The following is a 27,446-nucleotide window of genomic DNA, read 5'->3' as shown; positions in this document are numbered from 1 at the left end:
GAACAAGTGCTTTCAACTAAAATGATGATTGAATATGCATAAATTTGTGCCAATTTTTGCATTAAATATTAATCCCTAACTGTGCATTGAACGGATACCATAATATTTAGTTCGCAACAACTTATAACAAAAATCCATACAAAATTTCAGCCAGATCAGCAGAGTAGTTTTTGAGAAAAAGTGGAACAGACACAAAGAGAAATATGATATAGATAGTAAAACATTGTATTTCCTTTTTATGAATGTTTAGTATAAATGTAAATGCCATAATATTTTTATAAACTCTTGTTGATCAAAATGAAATATACTTGTCTGACTACTCTGGGTAATAATATACTTTTAGAATATATATACATACATCATATATAATTATAGAGTTTTCCTTTAAATCTCTTGTGATCAAACAAAATAACAGAAAGTATAACTTGAAATGCAAAAATTTGAATAAACTTTATTCCCATTCAGATTGTCTTAATGACAAAAGTATTACCAACAAGAACCCTTTCCGACTTTCAAAGTTTCTTAGGGTTTGGCATTAAATAACCTGAAAAGGGTTGATATGACGTTAAACAAACCAACCAAAGTTTCTTATTTAAACAAGAAAGCATTCGTGACAATGTTTTACAGAAAGACGGGTTGTGGGCAAATCAATTAATTTTGTTATATTTCATTTCAGCTTTTACAGCAAGAACTTGGTGACCATGAAGTTAGCATAAAGGATTTAATGGACAAAGGACAAAAACTAATAAAAGATGCTGGCACTTCAGATGAGTTGACTTCATTTGTAGAGAATTTGTCAAGTGGACTTTCGGATGTGAAGGAAAAAGCTAATAACAGAAATCAGAACATTTTAACAAGCATGAAACATGGCAAGCGCTTCCAAGACTTGCTTAGCAATTTAGTGTTGGCTGTGAAGATTAACGAAGAAAAAATGGAGAAGTTGACTCCGCCAAAGACAGACACAGAAGATGTTTGTAAGAAACTGAAAGAAGCTCAGGTAATGATGATGATGATGATGATGCTCTTAACTTTTTTTACTTAGTTACTCTTTATATGAAGACCTGGTATCCCTCTGGATTAAATGAGTGTTTGTGGATCATTAAAAAAAATGAAAAAATGCATTTTCAGTAAAAACACTATTATATAATTATGTGTCATGTTGAAATTAGTGAAAATTTCCAAATTCACAAAAATAATTTAATAGAATTGTTAGTATTATTTTTTTTACAAAAAAAAAAAAAAAAATATCAATCCACCATTTTCTAATTTGAAAAAGCAAAAGTGTAAACAAGGGAGATAAGTCAGTTTGTCATATGGAATTGATCGCAATAAACTTAACAGATAAAACTACTTTATTCAATAAATTTTTTTTCTTGTGATTATTTTTCTACTCTTATCTATTTGTGATTTTTTGAATTCTTACTAATTTCAACATGTCATAATGAGATAATAGTGTTTTTATCCAATTATAATACACAAGAATCAACTGTTGCACTCTGCTTTACATCATATCGGCATTTTATTGTTTACACTTTAGAATATTTAGTTTTTGGAAATTAGAAACTGGCACTATTTTATTTAATACTAGTAGATGGACCTGTTGTTGCCCAGGTATTGTATATGCTGAAAGATCAATTTTTGAAAATACCAAAATTTTAAAGGTAACTAATTACTAATTATTGAGAAAGAATTAAGTTGTTCCTAATTTCATTAATAAATAATGTCTTTGTTAATAAATCACAAATTTGCTTTACCAGATTGCGTATCTTGAGAATTGTTTGCCTTCATTAAACTTCACAAGCATTAATTTTTTGATAAATGCTAAGGCAGGTTTGTAAACAAATTTTAACATCTTAAGAACTTTCCTTCATTAGACCGACTGCTTCTTTTTTTTTTGGGGGGGGGGGTCTTGATATTACTTTTAAATAAGTATTTAAATTTTTTCAATGTCTATCTTCCTCATCCTAAGTATTCTCCTTTTGATTTTGTCTCTTGATCTTTGTGGTGGTTTATAATGAAATCTGTTAGTCTCTGATGAGCTGTATGATGGCACAAGGACTATATTTTCCATCATAATAGCAAAACGTGTAAGACAATGGGAAAAAAATAGGCATTTGCTAATATAAGTAAAATATGAAAAAAGTTATGATTGTAGGTTGATTCTGTCCTTTGGTCGTTGGAATGTAACTTACTAGTGTATAAATATATATAGCTTTTGATTTTACTAAAAGTATTTGTAAAATTTTTCTTTTTTTAAGGTTTTGCAAAACGATATTGTTAAATTATCGCATGATTCGGATGTGTTGAATCGTGAGGGGCAATTATTTATCCAATCTGTCGACACTGATAAGGAAATTATCCAAAAACATTTGGATGAAACCAGTGAAAGACAAAATTCTCTTTCTTCAGGTTGGTTTTGATGTTCTTTTTTTTTATCAAAATATATTAAAAACTTTGTCAATAAAAATTACTATATACTTACGATGATTCTTCAAATTTTAATTAAAAAAGATTTTCTCGTGTATATGATACAAGTTCAATTTTCAGAAGACTCCTATTTGTGGAAGTATATTCTTTAACTTTTAAATATATAATTTAAAATGTGTCAAAAGTCACATAATATAAACATCTATTTGTTTTAAGAAAATAATTCAATCTGGTACAACTGATACATGAATGTTTTGTTTTTATTTACAGCTGTGGGAGTGAAAATTCAAAATTTGGAAGATTTCTCTCAGCGATTGACTGAATTTGATGAAGTTATTAAAGATATACAAAATGGCTTGAAAAGAGCTGAAGATAAAATCCAGACTCATTACAATACGACAACTGGAGCAGCAAAGGATCCAGTTTATGCTGAAAAAATAAAGGTACATCATTTTTGCTTTATTACTTTGAATATTCAAAGTGAATCAGAAAAATAAATAACTGAATTATTTTACGGCAATAAATCAATAACAATTTTTTTTCAATGGGTCAAATAATGAAAAATTTGTTTATTGTTTAATCAAAGTACCATAACTTTTCTAGAAACAATTCTAAGAATTGTTCTTAGATGAAATAAGCTGACCAGGCAAAACTAAAATTTTTAACTTTTCTTAACGAGGACATGGTTATACACAAGGTTAGACTTTAATGTGGAAGATATCCATCTCTCCACAAAGGAAGACTCTGGATTGGACAAAAATTAAAATTGTCACACTCCTGAAGGATTTCTCCTGCTCTTAGTATAGGGCAGATACTACACTCTGATTATAACTGAAAACAAAAGTCTTTTCAGTATCATTGTATAACAATAAATACTTCATTGGAAATAATAATGGAACAATCCAATCATAAAAATTCATTAAAAACGTCCGTCATTAAGACAGTCTTCGAAAAAATCTAACCACTCTAATTCATTTTCAGATTTTCCACTTAATTACTGGAAAATTAACACTATCTTTGAATTCAACCATGATGTCATCGATCTTATATTTCTCTTAGTTTGTCCATCTGTCCGTTTCACTTTTTTTTTCTTTTTTGTATTAACTACTGGGTCGATCTAGCTGAAATTTTGTATGAATCTTTGTTATAAGGTGCAGGAAACTAAGTATTATGGTAACTGTTTGATGCACAAGTAAGGATTAATAGGTTGGTCACCACAATATCCTATTTACTCTAAAAGTTTTGCATAAAGCACTCATTGCAAGTCAACCAGTTATAGCTTTTATCTGTTTTGAACAGCCTAATATGTTTATGTATTTATTAACAGAAAATATAGTGTATCACAAATTATTTAAAAAGAATTTTCATGCTATTTTTAAAAAAATTAGCAAATATATATATATGAATAGTTGGAATTTTTTAGTCAAAGCTGTGTGTTTGACAAAGATTTTTTGTGTGTTTCAGGCTATAAACCAAGAGATTTACCCAATTCCCAATCAAATAGATTATGCCAAAGGCATTTTAAATGGTTATTCTACAGATAAGCCATCTGTAGAAAAGTTGTCAGATCTGTATAATAAAGTGTCTGATGTGGAGAAAAGCTACAACCAAGTCTCCACTGATATTTCTACTTTGCTAGCAGATATGGAAACAGCATCCAATTCCACTGAACAATTCAAGGTAATAAAAACAAAAAATTTTCTTTTTTTTTCTTTCAGTTGATTAACTATATTTATTTTCTCTTTTGAGCAATGTATTCCTTTGGTAATTGATTTGGTGCTTAACACAATTATAATTATTATTGCCTTTATATTTATACAAAAATATTTTAAGAAAATATTCTTTTACACAATTCCCTTGATTTTACTCTTGATCAAAAGAGAAACATGCAATGTACTACACAATTACAAAAAAAAAAAAAGTCAATAAAAACAAGCTTACGTGCACACACATGTTTGTGTGTGTGTATGGTAGTTTCCTTCAGTCTTGACAGACTATAAATACCCACTACAAGGATGCCTGTGCGTGGAATTTTTGTGGCAAGAGTTGCGTAATTTTCAACCACACTTCTCCTGAGTCAACATTGTTAATTGGCAGTGGCCTGTGGAGGTTCAGGACGACTGGAAACAATGCTGAGATAAGCGGAGAACCCATACAGTGCCTAGAATTCCCAAATGGTCACCTATCTGGTACTAGCCAGTTGCTTAACTTCGATGATCTGACAAGAACGGGTGTGTCAACGTGAATATGCGATATATATATGTTATTTAACAATATCTGTTTTTGTGTATGTGTGTGTGTATATATATATATATATATATATATATATATATATATATACTTCATTGGAAATAATAGTGGAACAATCCAATTTGAAAAGGTTAAAAAACTACCAAGACTAATATATATATATATATATGGCAAAATGCAAGGGGATGCTTTCATGCTAACACACAGAAAGCAAGTATCAAATAAGCAATATCAAAAATATGAAACCCCCTCCCTAATGAGTAACCAATCCGTGTCAGATAATAGGCACTGGTCCAGAACTCCCCTATGAAAAAACAAAGAACCTCTATGATGTACGTTCTTGTGACAGAAAGAACATATTTTACACCAGAATTCATTTAGTTTTTTATAAAGAAAATTATTTTTTAGCAAATTTTAATTTTTCCAATGCCTGCTTCCCCATATTAAGAATGGCTTTCCAAAAGCTTGCAAAAATTTAAATTATTTAAAGTTATCTTTGTTTCTTCATACTGTTTTCAAGATGTCACTCATAATTTAGCCATAAAATTTGATTTTCTTATTTCAAAATAAAACTACTAAATGTTTTTTTTTTGTTTTTTTTTTCAAAAAATTTCAGAATCAAATGAAAGAAGTTGATGCAGAATTATCGACTTTAGATTCTGAATTTAACATGCATTTCCCAATTGCAAGAGATGCAACTCAGTTGAAAAAACAAATAGCAGATATGAAGGTAAGTCTGCATTTTCCTTTTCAAAGTTCTGTTCAGATCATGAATTCAAAGAGTGTTTTAGCAATAGCAAAAAAATAGCACTAACATACTCTCCCTTGTGACATTGATTCATTTGCAATTTAAACAATCAACACTGACTTTAGACTCAATCAAAAAGTAAGGGAGATAATTCTTTTAAGCTGTAAAAATATTTCTATACTTTATAATCTTACAAGCAGGCTTTAAAACGCATTAATCTATTTTTTTTTTTATTTATTGTAGATACAACATTTGTAAATTTCTGCAGTATATTGTTCAAATGTAATGGAAGCCAAAATGAATAGAGCTAGCATCCATTTTCTTTACTTTGCCCTGAATGGTTGAATTACTTTTATAATAGTCAATAGATGAATGATTTATATAGCCACTTTGAATTGTTTAACTATTGTAGTTGTGAGACCATTTGAATCCCTACTAAACAGTGTTGTTGAGTATCTAAGGTTTCTCTGTAAAAACATTTGTCAGGACAATATGGCATGAAGATACTTTTCCCTAGAAGTAAAACCTGAGTAATTATTCAAAATCACATTGTATTCACGGCCCAAATAAGATCTCCTTGATATGGTTAACTCACAGTGGCTTATGCAAGGAATTGTGAGCCTTCAAGTGATGTTGCCTATATTAAAAGCATTAAGATGGGTACTCCACCAGACTAGACAAATTCTTTTCTTGGAATCCAGTAAGACCAAGAGATCACAAGAAAGATAACTAAGGCTACGACAACAGCATATTCTTTTCATTGTTTTGACTCTCGGGTGTGTATCTGTTGATATATTATATGCTTTTATATAGTGATGTGATTCTTGGTTGATTAACTGTCGGATATATACTCGAGAGTCAAAACAAGGAAATATTCTGTTGTCATAGCCCTAATTATAACATTTAACTGTTCAATTATGTAGAGGAAGATTAATATTCTTCAACTTCTTTACTAACTGAACATTTTGAGACATAAAGGTGGTTTAATAGACTATTCAAATATCTATGCATCTTATATATAAAGATCAAATGTTAGTCCCTGATTTTTGAGAACTTTGAAGTAAAATGAAAGAAAAAGAAATAAAGATTGTAGTATTTAAAAACATGATTATAGGATAATAATTTTCATGGGGGGGGGGGATTTTATCAGGTCAAAAATGTTAACTATTCATTAATATATTCCTTAATATATTTATTTAGCTAAGATTACATTCATTTTCTTTTTTTTCTTTTTTTTTAGGGAGGGGGTGCAAAAATTTCATTTATATCCAATTTAAATATAAACCTAAATAAAGCATTTATCTTAGCTGTTTATAAAAGATTAAAAAAACAATTGTTTTATAAATGTAAATGTTTTCAATTTATTTTTTGTGGGCATAAATTTAATCAAATTGTTCAATTAAAAAAATATTTTTTAATGAAAATAATTTTCATTTTTATCTCATTACTTTTTTTTTTCGTATACCAATATTTAAAAAAAAAAAAAAAAAAAAAAATTTATTTTCCTTCCACATGCATTCTTTTATAAACACTGCAGTTTAAATTTACAGTTTTTCAACTGATTTTTATCAGTCTTGTTTAAATTGTTTTAAATTTCATATCTGTAAACATTATGGTTTTTATAATACATTGTCTAGAATTGAATGAAGATCAAATGTTCTACTTCTAATTAGTGTTGGGACGATTCCTAATTTTTATACGATTCCGATTCCAGGAAAATATTGATTAACGATTCCGATACCAAATACGATTCCGATTCCTAGGGAATTTATTGTTTTGAAATATACCAGGTAGTTTTATACTTATGGTCGGTAGTTCCCAAATATGTTCCCTAACTTTGGAAGAGATATTTTATGTCTACACCGTCGTGTTTTGGTTTAAATAAAATTATTATATAGTAAACTAAACGGAAAAATTAGCAGAATTTATTTTAGAGAAAATTTATTTTACTTAATTGGAATACAGAAAAAAAAACTCAAAGAAAATAGAATTTATCCTTCAGAGAAAAAACAAATAAAATATAATTTATATAACAGAACAAAAACAAGAAAATTAGAGAATAAATACACACGATTCATTATTTTGGTCCTCATAATTTACAGATTTAATGAATTAAATAAAAAAAATATAGCAGAAGAGAAAGAAAATATATACTAATTAAATATAAAAAAGATAAATATTTGATTTAATAATTTATAAATGAACGTGCGTAATGAAAAAAAAAACAATATACCACGTGACATGGCGCCGTAGATACAAAATAACCTTTCCAACGTTAACGACCATATATGAGAAATACCATTAATTGAAAGTTTTTGTGTTTTATACCAAAAGGTAGATATAGCGAAAAGTTACAATTAAAGGAATTTTAAAAACGATTTTTTGTTTAGCTATTGATAGTTGTATCTGTGACGACAGTTCTTCAGACCTCCATAATTCACAAGGAGTAGTTAACACCTATTATTTTTCCTTACTTTTTCATTGCTTTTACACGTTGTTTCTAACGTGAAGAATAAGTTTAGCCAAACTAATTTTGAAATAGGGTATATCAAAGGAACACATATAAAAATGATACCACTATAAAAAACAAATGAAATACTAGATAAAATTGAGCAAACATAATTACCAAAATTACAGAAAAAGATTAAAAAAAAACAAACAAAAAATGGTGAAGTTTGTTGAGTGAAATGAATTATTGAAAGAAAATTAATTGAACTAATAGAAATGTTAAATAAAAAAATGTCACATTTCAATATTTTTTTAATAATTAAATTCTCAGGGTTGTCGAAATTAAAAATTAAGTGATTTTTTTTTATTAGACTTCTTTCGAAGCTTGTTACCTTGAAAAATACATTTAAAACCCTGTTTTTTTAAATAAATTGAAAAATAAATGCAATTAAAAAAATTTAATTGATAATTGAAACTTTAAAAACATATTAAACATTGAAAAATAACTTATCTCACAAATTAACGTCCAATAAAGTAGATCCAGTCTTCATACAGAAATTTGGTTATAATAAATATATCTTTCCCAAACTTAAAAATTAAATCTTTTTTTTTTTTTTTTTTTTTGAGAGAGAGAGAGAGAGTGCTTTAAAATCGCCGGGGAATGCCACCTAAAATTTTAAAGAAGTAAATTTTAGGAGTTTAGTGCCTTTCAAAGACGGTTATCATAATTTATTATCATCATTTAATTTCCTTTTTTTTCCTCCCCCCTCCCACACCTTTCCACATGGTTCAGTAGTTAACCAGTGCTCCTGTTGCTGTCAGTCAGCTATCTTTACCTAAGTTTTAATTTCTAGTTAAAAGAATTTTTCATGAATGGAATCAGCATTTTTTTAAATTATTTTTTTAGTTGTATATATTGTATTTACTCTTTGAAGTTAAGGAGGGTTAAAAAAAAAAATGGTGACACCTAGATGGTGACGTATGCAAAAAAAAAAAAAAAAAGACACTGCGATTTCGACCCTCACTAATAAAACTGCTCTCAGTGACTAGTTGGTTATTTTTTGTTCCTTTTCTTTTTTATTTTGCTCCTTCAATTTATTTGGATGCTTCATAGTTAAATGTTTTAACATGTTGGTTGTGGTCATGTTAGATGGTTTTATTCCTCGCGATATTTTAATTTGACAGACTTTGCAAATGGCTTTCAACTCATCATCTTCAAAAAGACTTTTTTTTGGACTTTGGGCCATATTAGAAAATTCAGTTTATCTGTAAACAAATAATTTACTATTAAATTTTGTTTTAAAGCTAGTCACTTATTTGGATAATTAATTGAAAATAATCCGCCAAAAAAGACAACAAGAAAAAAATATAAAGGCATGGGACGGTAAATTGTACCAACCGGTAGTTAACAAAAAAAACTTATAGAATTTAATTTTTGAAACCAATTTATAAAAGTTTACATAATGAAATGCAAATATGCATTTTCGGGTTTGTATTACTGTACACATAGATTCGAAAAAGTTGTCAAAAAACAAATATATAACAAACAAATATTATCAAAGGCAAGATAAGTTACTTTTCTACCAAACTGGGTAATTTATTTTGTTTTTATTCAATGTAACATGTTTATTCAGCTCGAAAAACATGCAGTGTTTACCAATGTATTGGAAAATTCAAAATGGCGCCCGACACTCTCTTTAACATGGTAAGTTCGGGAAAAGGTGTTATAAATAATAAACTAGACAAAATACTATTAAAAAAACACCGAATATATGTCAAAATATGTCACGGTAACATATATTGAGCGAGTTTCTAGCAGTATTTTGTATAGTTTATTATTTATAACATCTTTTCCTGAACTTACCGTGTTAAAGAGAGTGTCGGGCGCCATTTTGAATTTTCCAATACATCGGTAAACACTGTATGCTTTCCGAGCTGAATAAACATGTTACATTGAATAAAAACCCAAAAAATATATCCAGTTTGGTAGAAAAATAACTTATCTTGCCTTTGATAACATTTATTTGTTATATATTTGTTTTTTGACAACTTTTTCGAATCTATGTGTACAGTAATACAAACCCGCATTTTCTTTTGAATTTTTTTTTTGGTTGACTGTGTTCAATTCACACATGGTTGATGCGGTTCAATATTGCTAAACTATAAGTCCTTAGTAAAATTCTATTTATAAATACTTTTTAAAATGAAATAATTTAATTAATCGTAAATATTATTTAGACATAAAAATTAATTGATTACAAAACCTTTTAAAAATATATATATTAATTTCTTTTTCGTTCGGCAAAAAACTGCGCAAAACACTTTTAATTTTCAATTTAAAATTCTAGAAAAAAGATTATATTATTCTGCTTTTAATATAATCAAATTCAGGGTTTTATCTTTCTGGAGAAAAAAAAATAATGGATTTTATTTCAATGAAATTAAAAAAAAAAAAACTTGACTGAATTGAATTAATTACCCTTAAATTAACGAAGGGGTTATTTAATAACTTTAGGTTTGGAAGAGATAGGTATGGGGTCGATTTTTTTGAAACTTCAAAAGAAACCGACTACTGTCAAAACTTTGCGAAATAATACAATGTGATCAATTTCATTTTAGAGATATTTCTTTCAAAAGCCTTCTTTTAAAAAAAGAAAAAAAAAGTATATTCTTCTATTAAACCTTTTACTGTTTAAATAATTTGACTTTGCTCGTTTTATTTTAAGAAAATATAAGTTGAAAAAGCATTTTCATTCACTATTAGAAGATTTGTCAGTAAAAAAAACAGTCGCCAAAAAGATAAGCGTTTTTTTTTTTTTTTTACTCGCAATGTAGAGCCCTGCATACTTCTTTTCAAGTTAACTCTTTTGTAGTTTTGATTACAATAGATCTGAATGAATGAACCTTGTAAGGGAGGGGCACTAAGCATTGCCCTGTTAATAATGAATTTCTTTGGTTTCTTTTTATTTCTCTCTTGCGGTTAGAAATATCAGGAAATTTTTTCCTATTTTTCAACATCAGACTAAAAGAATCGTAAGGAAGGAATCGGAAAATTAAGGTATTTTTTAACGATGCGATTCCGATTCCGATACCTCCCAAAATACACGATTCTTACGATTAACGATTCCGATTCCGATTAATCGTCCCACCACTACTTCTAATACTTTTGTCATCGAAATCTGAAATCACCCATTTTTCGATCAAACTGCTTGATTCCCTGCTCTAGTCAAGAACCCACCACTGTGCATCAGAAGGAAGCTTCACATTCCTCCCTGCAGTGACTTAGTCCACAACACCTTGTAGTGTACATTGCAGTTTACATTGCATTGTAGAGAACCTGCTGTTAATTTTTTAAAATTATTTTTGTGTAATGGCTTTAATTAAAGTTCAAAATGTCAAAGTCAAGCATCATGATAAAGCATTCATTTCAAACATACCCCTGTTTTATCAAAGAACTTACTGTTGATTTTATATGCTGAGTCCTTCTGCTTGTGTGGTAATAAGCCTTCTCAAATGCACTTGTAATATTAGGTTGTATAAGGGTGTTAATTTTAAAAATTGGACTGTTCCTGCTTTAACTGGATTTTGTTGATTAATGATTTTCGATACTTAATGGGGGTATTCCAGTACAAGACTTAAGAACACTCCCAGACATTTGCATGAATTTTTTTTTTTAATAGGTTCAGCCGTTTTGGAGCCAATAGGGAATGAACTTGCATACATCTACACAAGGTGTTTTATATATAAGTAGATTTGTCAAATGAGTTGCAGTTTTCTAGTAATTAATGTTTATGTAAAATTAAATGCTTAAAAGTCCTTAAATTTGCAAATTTTCTTTTCAGGCATTCAAAGACAAGTTGTCCGCAAAGAAAGATTTGATGACTAAAGTCAAAACGGATTGCGAATCAATGATTGCTTGCGGTTATGTGTCTGATTCAAAGACATTTATGAATCAGGTGAGTCGTTTGTTCTGTTTTTTTAACTGATGTTAGTTGCAAATTATTTGTATTTTCTATGCAACCAAGTGTAATTGATAAAAAATAAGAATGATTATTCTTAAAATTTTTGCATTTAACAATGAAAATTTGGCGCTTCTACAGTATTGGGACGAGATTTTGTAGTCGATAAATGGAGTTTTCAGATAAAAAAAAACAATGGTTTCAACTGATAATTTTTTTGTCAAATCTAATAAGTTACAATGGTAGCTTCAAAATTATGCAGTAAAAATTACCTGAATATTACTGAATTATTAAAAAAACAACTTTGATCTTATATATTACTCGCAAAAGTACCCGTCGTTGACTATGTTCAAAAACAGCCTACAGAAAATGGACTCTGATTTATGAAAGTATGATAGGTTATGAAAAGGAAGGGTTGTAAATTTGGGTTGAATTTGGGGGTATCAAGACCAAAGCAAAATATGATGACAGTAAAAATAAAATAGATAAACTCCATAATTTATTGTACCATACCTGTTCACACTGAAACACTTATCACAATATTCTTTGGATCTATATTAAAAAACCTTGTTAAACTTTGTGACATATTTCCATTCTATGGAGGTCAGGTGCGAACAAACACCCCATAATTTTATTATACCATATTTCTTCAAACTGAAACATAATTATCAAAGTATACTTACGCAGATAGATATGAAAAGTCTTTATTAAAGTTTGTGCCTATTTCCATTCTATGGAGGCCAGGTGCAAACGCATACCCCACAATTTTATTATACCATCACTATTTAAGTTAAAACATACTTATCAAAGTATTCTTATGTACATCTATATCAAAAATACTTGTAAACGTTTTTTTTTTAATTTTTAAATTTTTTTATTTCCATACTTTGTGGACCAGGCATGAACGCAGACCCCACAATTTTTATGAATCGTGCATTATGCCAGATCAAACATACCCATTCCTGTGTCTCGATACATCTATCATTATATGTAATCAGTTTTTTAAAATAGTCAACCATATAGGAGCCTATTCATGACCAGACACACACACACAGACATTCAGCTTTATATTATAGGTTTTAATTGGAATTCAGTGTAGCCTTCATTAGACATGCAAGATGGCGACCAGCGTGCCTGACAAAGGTTCAAACAAAGGTACAAACACTCAAGATGAGAACAAGTAATCTGATGAAAACAAGTAATCTAAATATGATGCATTCATTAGTTTTGCACGTTTAGCAATAAAAATGTTTTCAAATTAAGTGTGATACAGGAGCAAAAATCCTATTTCAGACTTGAGCATGACAGACCAGTGATTGGCCTACCTTTTTTAGATGCATGAAAGGATCTTCAATTAAAAATGACCTTTTAAAGCAAAAGCTAGTTTTAATTTTTGCTTTCACAAGTCTGTTATTGTGACCATAGTGTAATTTTTTAAATAATAAATATAAATTTCCAACATTTATATATCTTAAATATTGTTTTTGTTTTCCTTTAGGTTGAATCCGTTTCCAAACGTTACGCTAGTTTGTTAGAAAGATGTGATTCCTATGAAAAGGAAGCCAACGACATATTGAACAAAACAAACAACATAAATGAAATGCTACGAAAGGTTCATGGTTCCATTGATGGTGCCACAGAAAAACTCCAAACACAAGAACCAGTTGGTGGCAATCTGGCTGCTATCAAAGGTCAACAAGAACAACTAAGGGTCAGTTGAACACTTTTGGTCTCTTTTTTTTTTTTTTTTTTTTTTTTATTTATGCCAATTAATTCCATACTTCTTTTGTCTGTTAATTTCTTTTCATTCTGCAATGTTTTCACATATCATCGATTTGAATTTTGAGAAAATATGTTTCTTTGTTCAGTACTTGTGTATTATAATCGGATATCTAAAAAATAAAATTTTAAAAATGCACTTTAAGTGAAAATTATGTATCGTGTCAAAATTAAAAATTGCAAAAGTTATGAAAAAGTATAGAGCAGGGGATGTGCTAGAACTATTCGATAAATTTTTGCGTGTAATTATTTTTCTATTCAACCATTTTTTTTTTTAATTTTTGGAATTCTTTACTAACTTCGGCATCACACTTAATTATGTAATAGTGTTTTTATTTAAAATGCATTTCTTTTATATCCAAACATAATAGACAAACACCAACTTAAGATTAAAAACCATTTTCTTAATTGGCTTTATGATGAACCAGCTTTGGTGCCCAGCATTGCCCAGAGGTGTGTGTTGAGCAAAAAAAAAAAATGTAGTACCTATTTACTATGCCTCCCCACGGGACAGAGTTAGACACCAGGGTCGTTTTTTAACGTGGAGAAAAGGTACAAAAATAAAAATTGTCTCGGTCGTGAAGGATTTCTCCTCCACCGAAAGAGAACAAGAAATGGAAGTGCAGCATCTGAAGAACAGATACTACACTTTGATCTTGACCAAAAGGCCAAAAATGATGTGGAAAAGAAAGTGGAGGTGTGTGTAAGGGTGTTAAGCAAAAAAAAAGAAAGGGAAAATTGCAAGAGCAAAAAAAATAAATAAAAAATAGGAGTAGTAAGTAGGCTCGAACCCGTAATGTGCCAGAGGAAAAAGAGATGAAAAAAAAACTGCCTTACTGATGTGTCTACTATGTTTGTTATGTCATGGGTGGTCGAAATAATACCTTTTAAACGGCATCGTGAACGTGAGGATTGAATGACTTGCAAAAAATGTCAGTGAAAAAATCGACCATCTCTGTAGAAAAGTGCCCAGTTGAGGGTGAAGGAATTAATGTTTTTGGCCAATTTTTCGATATTTGTCGTCGAAAGGGTTGAGCTCCAAAATGATATGGATTTCATGAATATCCGTCACCTCTGTCAAAAGTTTTAGGCAGACATACATACATACATATATTTATACAGACAGGTGAGATTTCTAGATGATTATGAAAATGGAATTTTAATACAAGGATAACTAACAATAAACACAACATTGAATAAAGTGTTTCATATGTTCACACAAGCGATCATGAAAGACTGTATGACAATTGTCACAACCTCTATTTTCTCTTGACACCTTAATCAATAAGAAATTATTTTTCTCAACAAGCAACTTATTTCTTTAATTTTTTAACTACATAAATACATATTGCTAATAAATAAACTAATTACTGGGAATTAAATGAGAAGACCTATTTCTTCATGCCTCAACTCCTTACACGATATTACTTTTCTATATTCTGTTTTGATGCAAACAAATTTGTATTTTCTTTTATATATAACTAAAAATAAATACTATCTGGAAACAAGTGAAAAAATTATTGCGTGTACTCTTTATCTAAAATATGATTTAAAAAATTTTGATCAAAATGCTATTAAGCTATGAGCTGTTATGAATTTTGCAATTCACTGATAAATTTTTGTAGTTAACTCAAAAATAATTTTTTTTTAACCAATTTTAAATTTGAATATACATAAAATGGACTCTCCCATCAATTTCAACATATGAGGTTCACACAACAGCTAAGTTTTCTAAAATCCACACAGATGATTTGTTCATATTAATAAAGGCTTTATGTAGAACCATCCATACTTTTTGGAACAACTGCTAATCTCAGTCGGTACAATTGAGACAGAACCGACAATAGACCTCTGGTTTTCTATCAGTTTTTCTTTTAGATGCATGTATTAATGAAGACTGAAGGTGTATCTCTCGCAATGGTTTTAAATATATCCCCAGATACTAACCTAGAAATTTGTGTCCCAGCATAATGTGTACAGTGCCTAGTATTCCAAAATGATAACCCATATGGTATTGGCCAGGCTCATCATTGCTTAACTTTGGTGATCTGAGAACCAGTGTGTCAATGTGATAATATATTGGAATGTGTATACCTGTTGCAAACCATACGGCAGAAAACAATGATGAAAGTGACTATAAAACTAATTTATTGAAAATTGTGTTCAATTTATTGAAAATTATTGGAGATAAAGTATGTAATAAGATAGTAAGGATTTCATTTCATTGATAATTTCTTGCATTTTTGCTCTGGAGTTAAATTTCAAAGTTTCTTTTTGGTTTTTCAGGAGTTTGTAAAATCTACAATCGAACCTTTAAATAAAGACGTTGGAAACGTAAATGAAGCAGTCCAACAAGTAATTCAGTCTGCCCCTCCTGGAGTTAGTACGAGTGGATTAGATTCAGACTTGGAAATTTTGGGTGACAAGTGGTCAGAACTGAATGAAAAGGTCAGTGAATGAAGATATTTTTTTCTTTCTATTAACTTTCAAAAGAAGCAATGAAACATAGGTTCCTAAAAACAAAAAAAAAATAGGAAAAATATTTTTTTTTAATTGTTTTACTATAATCATTTATATTCTCTTATTTTCTAGCTTTTTTATGAGTTTATTCCTATTTATAAATTCCTTGAATCAAAATCCCTGACACAAAAGAATGGAGAACTCCATTAATAAAATAAAAAATGCTCACATCAAGTTCATATGACTAATCTGGCTATTCATGTTTAAGTCAGATTAATGGTTTTGGATGAATAACTTTTACATTAAACTTTAATATTTCTAATAATAAACATTGATTCTATATAATAAATTGTTTATAAATTGAAGATTGCAGTATTTCTCTCCTTTTGCAAGAATAGTATCCTCATCATTCATAAATTTTCTTTATAATTTTCAATGTTGATATGAAGCAAACTATATGGGGTGTACTACTTAGTGATTAGAGGTGAGAATTGTTCAGTACTTTTTTCTGACAAATAATTTAAAATTTGCATGTATCTAGGCACATCCAAATTGGTAGATCTGCCACAGGGGAATGTTTATTTGGGAACAAGTCTTGTGATAAAGCTTATAGCGACAATGCATTTTCTGCACTGTATACAGCATTATCTAAACATCACCTAAAAATATTAGAAACTGTAGTTGTTAATATGCAGAAAGAATAATCCCATTAATATAACAGTTGGCATGATGTGAGGTTGAATATTATATGGCATATTATTTTATTTTTCTTTACTGATGTTCTCTGAGGATACTGCCTTCCTGGCCTAAAATGCACAGATACATTGTTATTGCTTTTTTTTTTTTTTTTTTTTTCTTTGAAAAATTCAATTATGTTTTTCAAACCCAAAAATACAATTTTTCTCTACACAAAACCTAACCAAACACCATGATTATATATTTGAAGATATAAAGAACTTGAAGCATAAAAACTTTTACAAAAATGACTTGATTCGAGATTAAATGACCTAAAAAGGGTTAATGTGTCACAAAACAACCAAACTATTATTCTCTGAAGAAGACGAATCTATTTGACAGCTAAACGTTTTCTTTATCTTTCAGATTCAAGAACGAGAACGATGTTTGGATGATGCTTTATTACAATCTGGCAAATTTAATGATGCCTTGGAATCTGTGCTGACCTGGCTGAAGGAAACAGAAGAAATGGTTGCAAACCAGAAGGCGCCATCAGCTGATTATAAGGTGGTGAAAGCTCAGCTCCAAGAACAAAAAGTAAGAACATAAATGATCAGTTTTGCTTATTTAGAACAAGGGATCAACTAAAATCATTAGATAGATATCTTAATATATACTTACGACTTAGTATGGTTAAGTTAAACCCATATAGCAATAGATTTGACAAATTTACATGAATTATCAGTCTGTTTTCTCTGCTAACAAAACTTGAAAATTCCATCTATTTCAATGATTATATGCTATATCCGGACCAATATTTTTTTAGTAAAAAAAGTGTAAGCCATGTTTAGTTTCAGAAACGTTTCCTTATAACTTTTGCTCCATCCATTAGATTTTTCTGAAACTTGGCGAAAATGTGAAGGCAGCATTGACTCTCACTCATCATTTCTTCACTATTTTTTGTGGCATCATTTCACATGGAGCACCAGAGGGGAACTACGCACACGTGGTTTGTTCACTACAATTCTCTTCTGCAATGACTAGCAAAAAACAAAACATTCAGTTTACTTTAATGCTCCAACTCATTAATTTCAACAAAAAAGTAACATTACTTATACAGTTTCATTTTAGATAAATACTTTTTTGCTGCACACATATTGCAAAAGTGTTTAATACATAAATACTTTCTGATGGTTGGATTTTCTGAAGAACAAGGTTTTCTTTTTTCACCAGGCCAAAGATGTTTTTTTTTTTCTTTTAATTAAACCCATGTTGCAAAAGCTCCTAAAAACAATATTTCTTCCAACCCTTCCATGTCTCTGAGCATTTTTTTTTATCAATTACATAGATTCTCTTTTGTTTTATCAATTACATAGATTCTCTTTTGTTTTTCTGATTCCGATTAATCATCCCAACGCTATCTTCAACACAAAGTAACATTACTTTTGAAACAGTTTTTAGACAGAAAATAAATTTATATTTACTATTATTGCAAAGGCATTTAATATACAATTTTTTTTTCTTGACTATTTATGGTTTCATTTTCCGAAAAATAAGGTTTTCTTTCAAGAAGCCAAAGATTAAGTTTAATGTCAGCTTATTGAAATGTCAAGTGTATATAAATTAATAATGCACATTTAATCTTGGCTCACTAACCAACTTTGAAGAGTCTGTATATTTAATGAGGGGGATTCTAATTTTCTCATTTCAGTTCCTTAAAAAACTTTTGGATGATAGAAAAGCAGGAGTTGAATCTGTTGAAGAATCCGCCAGGAAACTAAAGAGTTCCCTGATTCCCAAAGAGCAAAAGGAAATTGAAAAACAGGTTGCAGAATTGCAGGCTAGATGGGAAAAATTGGTATCTTCGAGCAACAAACGGATGGAATTGCTGGAAAAACTGACTGGTGCAGCAAAAGAGTTTCAAGATTATTACGATCCTCTCTTGGCGTGGCTTGATGCTGATGAGAATAAAATTTCATCAATCAAAAGCAGTGCTCAAGACGTAGACAACATGGAGAGATCGACTGCTCTCCTAAAGGTAATTAATTTTAAAATAACCATAATGCATTTGGTAAAATAAATTTCCACTCACTCCACTCCAATTCCCAATCTGCAAATGTAACATTAACACTTCTGTTTTAAATTATTTAGAACTAGCAGATGTGTCTGGTGTTGCCCGGTATTAAAAATAACGTTTAATTCCTTTTTTAAAAATTTTTTTTTTAAATAAAAAATAAAAACTGAAACATGTGCATGCAAGTATTGCTTTTCTAAACAGTTCTTTTTGTAAGTGTAAAAAAACAAAAACTCTTACACCAAAACCTAAAGACAGTGAGTCAAGTATGATAACCATTAGGCAAGTTAGCCACGATCTTTAAAAAGTGGTTTCAAACCTATTTATTCTAACATAATGAAGCTCATGTGAATAATTCACGCATGCACAGTTGTGAAACAGTTGACAAACAGATAAAAATCAGATGACTCCCCAAGTACCAATTTTGACCCCTTAGCAGCCCTATTTTCCAGATGAAAATGGATTAAAGTTTTCTACATGTCTGAATACCCAATACACCAAGTTTCAAGTCTGTAGATCAAAAATTTGTTGAGTATATGGGTTGAGAGTTGTCCTCACAAAATTTTAAATTCAAAAATATATTACAAAATGTTATTTTATTTTAGTTATTTTTAAGTTTTATTGTAGTAGTTAACTTCATGAGATCAACTTCCAGTTGCCCGGGTGTTTGTATGTGTGTGTGTGTATGGGGGGGGGGGGGTAAGTAATAACCTTGAAACGATGTTAAAAAAATCGGAAAAACCAAAAATAAAAAAATAAAAAAACAGCTGTGTGTATGGGGGGTGGGGGAAGGAAACCAAAGAATAAGCGAAGTAAAAAAAAAAATAAAAAAATAAAGAAACGTTGCCCGCGTGTCTAAAGATTTAAAAAAAAAAAAAAAATAGTTTTGGTCGTGAGGCTGGATTGAACCGGGGAGCCTTGACGTGGAGGTGAAACAAACTCAACCACTTAACCATGTAGGCCAAGAGTAAGAGGAATTGATTAAGGTGTTAAAATAAGGCTTATAAAGCGAGTGAAAGAGGTTTGATTGACAGATAGCCACTAAATGAGGTCATCACGGGAGCGTTACGAGATGATGTAGCAGTATTTTATTTTTTTTGTTTTACTTCACATTAGCGTTTATTAAATTACGTATTTCATTTCCTGTCTAGACATCTCTCTCTATCTGTGTGTGTGTGTGTGTCTCTCTCTCTCTCTCTGTTTGCGTTTGTGTATGTGTGTGTGTGTGTCTCTCTCTCTCTCTCTCTCTCTCTCTCTCTCTCTCTCTCTCTCTCTCTCTCTCTCTCACACTTCGTCTTCCTTACTCTAAAGACTGTTACTAAAAAAAGAAAATGGCGTCTGGCTGTTTTTTTTTTTTTTTGTAAAAACTTTGATCGTTAATATTTTTTGTAAGCATTTTTTTTTTTACTTCACATTTTTGGCTTGTTATTTTTCGTTTAACTATCATATCTAACTATTTTTAATGTGCTAATAACTTTGGTAACGTTGTTATAGCGTAGAAGTTCATAGTTTAGCTTGTGTGAGGGTTAAATTTTTTTTTACCCGATAACAATTTTTAAATTCAGACTGCCATTAGAGCTTGCTGACGTCAAGATCACATGACATGACTCAGCGGGTTTTAAATACAAGTTGACCCAAAATAAACGGCCCCGTGTATACTTTATGTAGAAGAGTTGGCGCCCGTATTTTTGGGGGCAGTTATAAATCGATTTAAAAATATGTAATGTTTAACATTAAAATGTCACTTGGGGGGGGGGGCAGAAAATCGATCAGTTGACGCACTTCTGATGGTCCTTTTGGGCTAATTTTTCGATATTTGTCGTCCGGAGGGTGGGGCTTTAATATGATACTAAGTTTGTGAATTTTTGTTCCGTCGGTCAAAAGTTTTTAGCAGACACACACACATACATACATACATTTTCGCTTTTATATATATAGAAGATTGGATGGGGACATGAATTATAAAAAATAAAAATAATTGAAAACCAAGGAGTAAGAAAAAATGATGGAAAGACAAGTTAAAAACGCTTTACTTCGTTTTTGAGTATGTCTTAATGAAAAACTAATGGAGGACATGAAAAACTAATGGAGGACATGAAAAAAGTTAACATTTTTTTTTAGTACATTTTAATATTATTTTTTGAAAAATTTACGTATATAAGTGAACTTTTTATGGTTTGGTTGGTTTGACAAAAGGATAAATAAGTGAGATGAAGAGAACAATTTTGAAGTTTTGATTATTCAGGGTTTAATTTGATGGAAGATTAAAATTCACTGAGAAAGCTTTTTGAAAACGTATCTTAAATTATTTATCAAGAAAAAAATGTGCGTTTTTAAAATGGGCAGAAACAATTGTATAAATAAAGATGCTTTTAAAAAGCAAATTCTAAACCTTTTTTGAAATTATTATATAATGAGCATAATTTTTTGGAATTTGAAATTACTGTACCGAGGGAGTTATCACTAGGGCAATGACAACAGCATATTCTTTTCATTGTTTTGACTCTCGAGTATATATCCGACACAGTTATCAACCGAGAATCACATCACTCTATCTAAAAGCATATTAGATATCAACAGACACACACTCGAGAGTCAAAACAACGACAAGAATATGCTGTTGTCCTAGACTTAGTTATCATCATCCATTTTATAATCTTATTTCCTTCGGTCAAGGATCTGACATTTTCTGCCAGCCTGCAATCTGTCTCCAAGGTTGGTGGTTTTGAGGATCGATTTCATTCAAATTCCACTATATTTTCTTGGGTAATCCAATTTTCTCCTAGCTTTCCACCTCAAGATCTCTGGATTTTTTATATCCAATGTCGCTTCTCTCAATCTAACAAAACCAACTGACCATCAGTAACGTATTTGATATTGCATATCCATCTGATTATTGCTCGGTAATTAAGCTGAAGACAGCTGAGTGGGGCCAAGCACTCCATACAGCATCATGCTTTTGACACAGCTGATATATATATATATATATATATATATATATATATATATATATATAATTTAAAGGAGATTAGAATAATAGTCTAAAGAGCTAAGTGTATTTTAATGTAACAGTGAAATTACTAGTTTAATTAAAATACAGGAAATGCTCGTTGTAATTTAGATATATAATAAGCTCGATAGTTAAATGTCCTAGAGCTAATTCAATATTAAGTAAAGTGATTTTCAATTTAAAAATTTAAAAAAAAAAAAAAATTTTAATTAAATTAAAAATCAGTTTCATAAGAAGGAACAACAACAAAGTCAATTATCTGTACGATCGTTTCGGAAATCCGTGCTTTTTATTTGTGGTATACATGAAGTTATGTAGAACAATTATATATAGTTTTTTTGGTAAGCACGGTCTCCTCATCAGCAAATTTAGGAGGATTTTTATTGAATTTAAAAGACACCATAAATAAACCTAGCATTAAAAGTAAGGCAGATGAATCTGAAAAAATTGAAATAAAAGGTTTGGATTTAAAATTTATAAGAAAATTAATATAGGTTATAGATAGAAATGAGTAGAAAAAATATATATTTTTTGAATTTACATAATAAATTTGATTTAAAAATATATAGAGATAGTTACCTTTTAGTTTTTCTTTTTTTGAAATCAGGAACTGTGTTTAAAGTAGTCATTTAGATGTTTGCTATAGCTTTTTATTTTATTGAATGATGAATTTTAAAAGGGTGACGCTCGTGCAGTAAATTGTTTCCGTTAGAGTATTTTGATTTAAAGACGCTACAGTTAATATATATAGAGAGAATATTTATTTTGCAAGTTTTTAAGGGGAGATAATTGTCATGTATTATTGACTTTATTTATTATTTGATTTATGGGTCTAAGGGAGGTAATTGGTCTAACTTAATTTATTAAAAAAAAAAAAAAAAAATTGTAATCTATTTTTACTAATGAGTAATTTTTAATGATTTAAGGTGGTTTATATTTATTAAATTTAAACCAACATTCATGATTACATGTCAGAAGCTCGTGTCTTGAATTTACTAGTTTGGTTGTATTTTTTATATCTTCATATTTTAAAATTTTTAGGGTTTCTTTTGTACATAGTGCACAAAATTTATCTCCTGGTTTATATGATTTGCAAGTCTCAATTATTTGCCATTTTAAGTTGAAAGAAATATTACTATTTTTTAGTTGCCAAATATAGTTGGATAGAGTAGTTTGGTTTGATAGAGAGTTATTTTTAAATTCAATAAAAATCCTCCTAAATTTGCTGATGAGGAGACCGTGCTTACCAAAAAAACTATATATAATTGTTCTGCATAACTTCATGTATACCACAAATAAAAAGCACGGATTTCCGAAACGATCGTACAGATAGTTGACTTTGTTGTTGTTCCTTCTTATGAAACTGATTTTTAATTTAATTAAAATTTGAATTTTAAATTTAAAAATTTTTTTTTTTTTTTTTTTTTTTTTTAAATTTTTAAATTGAAAATCACTTTACTTAATATTATATATATATATATATATATATATATATATATATATATATATGTTAGTGATGGGATGATATTTTTCCTGATTCCAATACAATTACAGATTCTGATTCCAACTGTTAAATTTCTAAATATAGTTGTTTTTTGGGGAGAGTTACCAAAAAAAAAAAAAAAAAAAATATGTACAAATAATTTCCTAAATGTAGAAATACACTTATGGAGATGATCTGTAGATTTTAGTTTTATTCATAGTTTAAAATCCATAAATATTTATCGTTTCATCATTAATACAAGCCATGGAAAATTAGGTTTTAAACAAAAACATACAAATAAAAACAAAGAATCGTTTTTGGCATCGGAAAATATACACAAATTTTTTCCAATACTGATTCCAATATCCAAAAAGATTCCGATTAATCGTCCTAACACACACACACACACACACATATATATATACAGGGTGTCCCAGAAGTCGCGCACCATATATTTATATTTATACTTTTTTGTTTCAGATTTTATTCGATATGGGCGAGAAATTAACAATGCAAGAAAGAGTTAAATTGATTTTTATGTTTGGAAGAGATGGGGCTACATACCGCTCGGTAGCTAAAGAATTCAACCGCACTCATCCCGAGCGAGAAAAAAAAACATTGTGCCATACCACTGTCTGCCGTTTGATCAAACGTTTCCAAGAAACAGGTTCAGTTGCTGACCGCAAGAGATGTGGTCGACGAAAGAGTGTAACTGATGAGGAAACATCAACTATGGTTTTGGCGAATGTTGCTAGAAGCACCGTGAAATCAGTAAGGGGAATAAGCCAGGAGCTTACGATTTGCAAATCATCAGTACATCGTATTCTTAAAACACAGAAATAAAGAAACAAAGAGAATCGATGCATGTATTCAGGCTGAAGGTGAACAATTTGAGCATCTATTGTGATTTTGATTAATAAAATTGATATTCATTGATATTCATATTTGTTTTTATATAAATCTACATGGTGCGCGACTTCTGGGACACCCTGTGTATGTATATATATATATATATATATATATATATATATATATATATATATATATATATATAGAGAGAGAGAGAGAGATAGTCTCTCTCTTTTTCTCTCTGGTCATGAGAGGGATAGCTTGCATGTTCTGTCAAGAAATACGTATTTGAACTTTTGGAGCAATAGAATATTTGAATTTGATCTTTTGTTGCAGGCAATTAATGAAGAAATCAAGAAACAAGAGGCAAATGTTGAGCAACTTTCAAATAAAGCTAAACAGTTACAATCTTATTGTCCAGGTAAATATTTTGTCCCCCTTTTGTTAGATTTTTTTTCTTTTTCACCTATTATGTTTGTCACCACCTAGGCTAATTGTAGTACTATAGTGGCCCAAGCCTTTAACTTAAACAGATTATTTAAATGGCAATTCATCATGTAAACAGCTGGAGTTTTGTTTTATAGATAACACATAGTAGTAGTAGTAGTAGTAGTAGTAGTAGTAGTAGACACTGTAATGGTGTTGCTCTCTATTTTTTCTTTTTGTTGCAGCTGTTTTCTTTTTAATAGCACCAGTTGTATGTTATTAAAAATGACAGCACACAATTATTTGGGGTTTAACATTTTTAATGTTTTAATATCACAAAATACATGCTAAAATAAAATTAGTTATGTTTCAAAATTCCTGTACTGTTCTACATAACCATAATTTATAATTAAACAAGTCTCTTTCAGATAACTTTTGTATTTCTCTTTGTTCATTCAACTACTATGTAATATTTATTAATATCTCTAAGTATTTAGAGAAAGAGTGATTCTTTTCTTCAGTGTAGCCATCTAATGTACACATCTGTAAATTAAACTAACACCTAATAGATGGGAGACTAATGAGTCTTTTAAGAATAATAACCATTTTGTTATACTGTCCATAAGAATAATACAGAAGTACATATACTTTTCTATAAAAACAGATTTTTATTTTCTGTTGATAAGTTGCAAAATCAAATCTTTCATTTTTCACTTGTAGGGGAAGCTGAAAACATTAATAAGCGTGCCGATGAAGTAACGTCTAGATTTGACAATATAAAGAAATCGACAACAGAAATGACTCATCAGTTGGAAGAAGCCATTCCATTGGCAAAAGAATTCAATGAAGCCCATACCAAATTCATGGAATGGTTGGCAAATGTTGAACCAGAATTACGACCGAAAGAACTGGTTGGCTCAGAGGCAGAAACCCACATCAAGGTACTTTTTTTTCTTTTTTCCCAAATATAATTTCTTGCTTACCTAGCAAAGATAACTATACAAGAAATCTAAGGGCTATTTGTAACAAACAAACTCCAGTTATATTAGAACCTTTTTAATATAATGTCATTAAAGAGTAAATTTGTAATAAAGAAAAACTTATCAAGATAAAAGCTCATCACTATTAAGAGGAACAAACAAAACAGTTAGATAAAAAATGAGGACTAAAAGTTATATTAACTTTATTATATCATCAGAACAATAAGGATTCCCCTTTACTTTTTTCTTATTGTTTTGATGATATAATAAAGTTAAATATGACTTATTCCTAGTCTTTCAGTTAATATCATAGCCTTTTTAACAAAAAATGGCATCTATAATTTCTACAAAATAAAATTTGGATATACAGCATATGTCCATGAAACCAACTCCTTGATTATTTACAAAGTTTAACAAAACAAAAGGAAAACTTTATACAATAGCTGTTTTTTTTTTTGTACATGAGTATTACTTCCAACAAAGCTTTTATCAGGTGATGACTCTAGATTCAGGCATGGTTTCAAAAGCCAAGGAATCATTACCACAACTCCAGAGTGTCCCAGCAGTATTTTACAATACTATCAGACTTTGTTAGAATACCATCACAGTGCAAGATTGCCATATTCACGCTCAACAGTTAGACCTTATCTTTTATGTCTGATGCAATCAGCAGTTAGACCTTATCTTTTATGTCTGATGCAATTCATCTTGTTTAATGGAGATGATTAGTCGATAATGAAACCATGTTACCCATCCTTAATAGGACACACATTGGTTATCCAGCCATTTTGGGCACATTCTTCATATTTTCCAATTTAAGCTGATGTACTCAGTCAAAACTTTCCTCAGATGAAATCATTTTTAAAATTAGCAAAATAAATGATATTCAGATGCTGAATTGTGAACATTATTTCAGATGGAAATACAATCTGGTGTTCTAAGTTAATGTGAAATTTGTCTATGCAGTGGGTCTTAAAGGAAAACAGAATCTTCTAGTCACTTAATTGCACTAATTTGATCTTTTTTTTATTGTTTAATAAATAATTTACTATCAAATTATATAGTCACTATTAATAACCAATTTTCATTTGTGGAATTTGCTGTGTATGTAATGTTCCCTGACATTCTTAAATTATGGTGAAAAGGATAAAAATAAAAAAAGCAAGACCTTTAATTTAGCTAATAGAACCTTTTCCCTTTAGTTCAATAAAATTAACTGAAAAGTTCAGCTCTTGTTTTTTAAAATGAAATGCTTAAAGTTTTTTAAATTTTTTTGGTTTCTATATAATTAAACTTAACTTTTAGTATCTGAAATGGCTTTTAATGTATTTAAATTCTGAACAATGTTTAAATGTTTGCTATTTCAATGATTTTTTTTTAGAAACTTGAGCAGCAGCTATCAAAGATTCAACCGTTGCTTAATGTAATAAGTGAACAAGGCAACAAACTCAATGATTTGCTTCCGGAAGATGCTCGTCCACGAGTTGAAGAAGTCATTAGCAAAGACAATAATCGTTTTGAAGCAATTAGTGACCAAATTATTCAAAAAGCAGAGAGATTCCGTCTTTCCAGACAAAAGTCACTCGAGGTAAAAATAAGCATTTTTAAAATTAAAAAAAAAAAATTAGATAAAAATATTTAATTTTCAAATTATAAAAACAAGGACAATATTCAATGCTGCTTTTTTAAAAAGTAGCATTAGATATTTTTTTTTCTTTTTTTTTTTTTTTTACTTGAGAATTAAATTAAATATTTTTATCTTTTTTTTTTTAAGGAGCAGAATTCCTTATTTTGGTTATTTGTTTTTTATTCTATAGAAAATATCTATAGAAAATATCACTAAATTGTTTTAAAAACTTATAAAACAAACTCTTGATC

The 27,446-nt window shown here is 29.5% G+C and overlaps 1 protein-coding gene and 1 pseudogene across 3 annotated transcripts in view; one reads left to right on the top strand and one right to left on the bottom strand.

The window, feature by feature from the left end:
* Window positions 1–27,446, top strand: part of LOC145279739 (uncharacterized) — a 454,893-nt gene that overhangs the window by 333,978 nt on the left and 93,469 nt on the right. For all 3 annotated transcript variants that reach the window (XM_080131038.1, XM_080131037.1, XM_080131039.1), the window contains 13 exons: window positions 677–997; window positions 2,259–2,409; window positions 2,698–2,870; window positions 3,892–4,107; window positions 5,294–5,407; window positions 11,716–11,829; window positions 13,331–13,543; window positions 15,898–16,059; window positions 17,173–17,343; window positions 18,458–18,784; window positions 24,499–24,583; window positions 25,309–25,529; window positions 26,950–27,156. In XM_080131038.1, the coding sequence (XP_079987164.1) occupies window positions 677–997; window positions 2,259–2,409; window positions 2,698–2,870; window positions 3,892–4,107; window positions 5,294–5,407; window positions 11,716–11,829; window positions 13,331–13,543; window positions 15,898–16,059; window positions 17,173–17,343; window positions 18,458–18,784; window positions 24,499–24,583; window positions 25,309–25,529; window positions 26,950–27,156 (2,475 nt within the window). The remainder of the gene's footprint in view (window positions 1–676; window positions 998–2,258; window positions 2,410–2,697; window positions 2,871–3,891; window positions 4,108–5,293; window positions 5,408–11,715; window positions 11,830–13,330; window positions 13,544–15,897; window positions 16,060–17,172; window positions 17,344–18,457; window positions 18,785–24,498; window positions 24,584–25,308; window positions 25,530–26,949; window positions 27,157–27,446) is intronic.
* LOC145280555 (U2 spliceosomal RNA) lies at window positions 14,066–14,290 on the bottom strand (annotated as a pseudogene).

The sequence above is a fragment of the Euprymna scolopes genome, chromosome 7, assembly GCF_053919585.1.
Source record: "Euprymna scolopes isolate OS-2025 chromosome 7, ASM5391958v1, whole genome shotgun sequence".
Lineage (NCBI taxonomy): Eukaryota > Metazoa > Mollusca > Cephalopoda > Sepiida > Sepiolidae > Euprymna > Euprymna scolopes.
This window is presented reverse-complemented; position numbering and strand designations above follow the sequence as displayed.